Source organism: Haplochromis burtoni, unplaced genomic scaffold, assembly GCF_018398535.1.
Source record: "Haplochromis burtoni strain Fernald_Lab_line unplaced genomic scaffold, NCSU_Asbu1 Contig_601, whole genome shotgun sequence".
Taxonomy (NCBI): domain Eukaryota; kingdom Metazoa; phylum Chordata; class Actinopteri; order Cichliformes; family Cichlidae; genus Haplochromis; species Haplochromis burtoni.
Window position 1 is genome coordinate 229,356 of NW_024582962.1, and position 4,141 is coordinate 233,496.

At 40.9% G+C, this 4,141-nt stretch overlaps 1 protein-coding gene across 1 annotated transcript in view; it reads left to right on the top strand.

Moving 5' to 3' along the window:
- Positions 1–2,863, top strand: part of LOC102291322 (cytochrome c oxidase assembly protein COX18, mitochondrial) — an 18,429-nt gene extending 15,566 nt beyond the window's left edge. The window contains exon 7 of the mRNA XM_005948652.2: positions 2,041–2,863. Coding sequence (XP_005948714.1) covers positions 2,041–2,202 — 162 coding nt within the window. The 3' untranslated portion in view covers positions 2,203–2,863. The remainder of the gene's footprint in view (positions 1–2,040) is intronic.
- Positions 2,864–4,141: the final 1,278 nt, after the last annotated feature.

Genomic DNA, 4,141 nt, shown 5'->3' on the forward strand with positions numbered 1-4,141 from the left:
ACGGTTCAGGTTCTACAGGGATTTAAAAATAGTTACGCAAAACGGAGCGTGCTGCTCTGACCGGCTTTAAAGGGTTAACAATGACTTTAAAAAAATAATATAAAATAGTGCAACACCACTGAAGGTTTTTTTTTTTTTTAAACTCTCTTTTCAACCAACGGCAGTCACTCTCCAAATAACTTCTACTTAGCTTTCCGAGCTTCCCTCGGGTCCTCTTAATCAGCGGTCTCCAACCTTTTTTGCACCACGGACCGGTTTATGCCCGACAATATTTTCACTTTAAGGTGTCGCGGATAAATGAGGGAGGGGCTAATAATCGGCTCAGTCATTTTTAATGATCGTTGAAAGCCCAGATCGTAATCGTGATTAAAATTCGATTAATTGAGCAGCCCTAGTGGACAGTTATAAGTATTTGGGGGTTGTTCTTGATAAGACTCTGTCCTTTGAGTCACATCTTGCTGCTACAGTGAAAAAGGTTCAACAAAGACTGTACTTTTTAAGGAGGTTGAGAGGTTTTAATGTTTCATCTGAAATGATGACTCTTTTTTTTATAAAAGTTTTATTGAATCTGTTTTAACTTTCTGTATCATTGCTTGGTACGGTAATATGGCCCTGAATAATAAGACCAGACTTAACAACCTGGTTAAAGTGGCTGGCAATATTTCAGGGAGGTCTCAGGTCCAGGTTGTGGACTTTTATAACAGGCAGGTGCTGAGGAAGGCGACCTCTGTCCTGTTGTGTTCAGATCATCCTCTCTTTAATGATTTTCAACTGCTTCCATCAGATCGTCGTTATAAAGTGCCTGCAGTGAAGACAAAGAGACATAGATTGTCTTTTGTACCTAGTGCTATTATCATAGTTAATAACACTAAACCATAAGTGTTGTTGCCATTGCACATTGCACTTTTTTGATGAAAAATCTAGGTTGTTTTATCAGGCTTATATTATTTTGGTGAGTGTATGTGATGTGTTGGTTGTCTGTTTGTTTGTACGGACATACTGCAAATCAATTTCCCATTAGGGACAATAAAGTTACCATTGACCATTGAAATATCAAGACCAGGACCTTAAAATGTACTCTAAATTCAACAGGAAGCCAGTGTGGCTGAAATAGCAATGGTGTCACATGTGAATACTTGGAGGATCTTGTCAAAAGTCTAGCTGCAGCGTTTTGCACAACCTACAGATGATCCAGAGAACCTTTGCTTAGACACATAAACAAAGAGTTACAATAGTCCAAGCGTGAAGAAATAAATGCATGTATAGCTATCTCCAGTTCAGGGCAAAATAAAATAGGGCTTAACTTAGCCACATTTCTTAAATAATAAAAACAAGACCAGACCAGAGAATTCACATGCCCATCCAATGTGAGAGTCGAGTCAAAAGTGACAACTAAATTCCTGATAGAGGATTTAACATACACAGGAAGAGGACCAAGGGCTTTCACTATCTGGGATACAAATCTGTCTGGAGCATATACGAGGACTTCAGTTTTCCCCTCGTTGAGTTGGAGGAAATTTACAGCCATCCAACGTTTGATGGAATCTAAGCATTCTAAGGCATTCTTCATCCTTCACATCAGCTGATCATGAGTGTCATAGCCCCGCCCTCTCTGAGCCTGATCTGAGCTCTAATTGGCTTATATCTCTTACAGGTAAAAGATTATTATGGCCACTGAATGGTTTAGGTGATTAAGTTGATCTGTATATAAGTGAAAGTTTTTAATCTCTCCACAGTCTGTGAAATGTCGGTACTGCCACCTACGAGCTTTACACTGGTGAGCTCGTTCTCCCGACATTTGTGAGTGAAGCAGCATTTGCCTCGTTTCCTGTTCATAAACACAGGTCTGACTGAGGAATGTTTCATGTTCAGATCTGCCAAGTCAACGAATGTTTGAACGTGTTGAGTCGCTCCCGCATTCCTGTCAGGTCATCAGATTAAAGTGTCTGTTCAGGGTTTTATTTTGAAAGAATGTTCCTGTGTATTAATCAGATTAAGGTGTTTTATTCTGAAAGTGTCTCACTGTGTCTCTCCTCACAGTCCATGGCTCTGTACTGGTTTGCTTCCAGTCTGGTGGGATTCAGTCACAACCTCCTCCTTCGCTCTCCTTCAATCTGCCGACTCTTGCAACTGTCGACTCCTCACTCGACATCTCCATACAGAGACCTACTGACCGCCTTCTTCGCCAAATACCGCAAATGACCGCGCTGTCAGATAATACAGCTGCAAACACCTACAAAACAAGTTGAGGACAGCAAACTGACTCAATTTAATATTTACTAGCTGCCTGGGTCCACCTGATGGAAAAAAAAAACAAAAACAGCTGACTGTAACTTCCTGTCAGAGTTTAAAGTCATATAAAGTCAGATAAACGTCTGTGATGATGTGATCACCTCAGATATTTAAAGTGTTTGATGTTAATCTGAGATGTGTCTGTCTGGTCATAAATAAAGTCACTTCAGACTGTGAATGCTCTGTGTTCAAGTTCATCTCTGAACAATAACAGTGAATGCATGATCTTTGACCGCCTGTTTATTTTCCCACAGACACTCTCTAAACTTAGAAACCGTTAAAGAGGAAGGATTACAGATCAGCTACTTATTGATCAGATGTTTCCCGTATTTATACCTGTGTGGATCAATAGTGCCTTCTCTGATTCTTCTGTCACACAGTGTGACACAAAGTGGATGAGCTGTTGTGATACTCTGCACTTGTCCCAGAAGTACTGACTTTGTGTACATTATTCTTTCTATATATTTATTTGCTATGATTTGCTATGCACTGACTCTCCTGGCTTTGTTTGTGTGAGCATTCAGTCGCCTGAAAAACAAACAGCCAGCAAATTAAAGCAAATACTCCGTTACATGTTGTTTTATATTTTATTATGTCACAGGATTAAGTCATTTGTTTTCTTGTTTTCAATCTGCACACAGGTCATGTGCGGGAAAGGCCCGCCCAGCATCTCCTGACTACTACTGATGATCTGTCATCAGCAGGTTAAACCAGGAGGAGGGGTTTCTTGCTTGCTTGCTTGCTTTTGTTTGTCTCATGATACAAAGGGATTTGTTGCATATTTTTTCTTATATAGAGCCATTTAGTCATAAATGTGTTAATCAAAAGATTGGGGAGCTTTTTGTAATTCTCAGTCATTTCTGTTGAGTTTTAGATTCCTCAGCTCAAGCCAATGGTACTGGCTAGAATAACTGAAGGTAAACTGATTTGAGCTGCGTCCCAATTCAGGGGCCTCATCCTTCGGATTTGAAGGCCGATTAGTTACAGCGACGTGACGAAGGCTGCTCCAAATGGGGCCAACAAATATGTCCTTCATTTTCCCAGATTTGAAGGATGGGTCGGGTGTATCCTTTGTGGCCCACCACATCCCAGAATTCATAGCGTGGCCCAGCCAAGTTTCCAACAATGGTGGCAGCTACTTAGTTTTAACGCCGACAGTCTCAGTTGTTGTGTCCTTTGGCAATACACTTCAGCTGTTGCCTACTGGTTGTGGTCAGATTCCAAACATTTTTTACAAATAAATAACTGCAAAGTGGGGTGTGCGTAATTATTCAGCCCCCTTTGGTCTGAGTGCAGTCAGTTGCCCATAGACATTGCCTGATGAGTGCTAATGACTAAATAGAGTGCACAACTGAAAACCTACAAGACAAGGCCGTCCACCTAAACTCACAGGCCAAACAAGGAGAGCGCTGATCAGAAATGCAGCCAAGAGGCCCATGGTGACTCTGGACGAGCTGCAGAGATCTACAGCTCAGGTGGGGGAAATCTGTCGATAGGACAACTATTAGTCATGCACCGCACAAAGTTGGCCTTTATGGAAGAGTGGCAAGAAGAAAGCCATTGTTAACAGAAAACCATAAGAAGTCCAGTTTGCAGTTTGCCACAAGCCATGTGGGGGACACAGCAAACATGTGGAAGAAAGTGCTCTGGTCAGATGAGACCAAAATGGAACTTTTGGTCCAAAATGCAAAACGCTATGTGTGGCGGACAGTGTTGGTCAAGTTACTTGAAAAAAGTAATCAGTAACTAATTACTGATTACTTCCCCCAAAAAGTAATTCCATTACTTTACTGATTACTTATTTTCAAAGTAATTAATTACTTAGTTACTTAGTTACTTTTTAAAAACA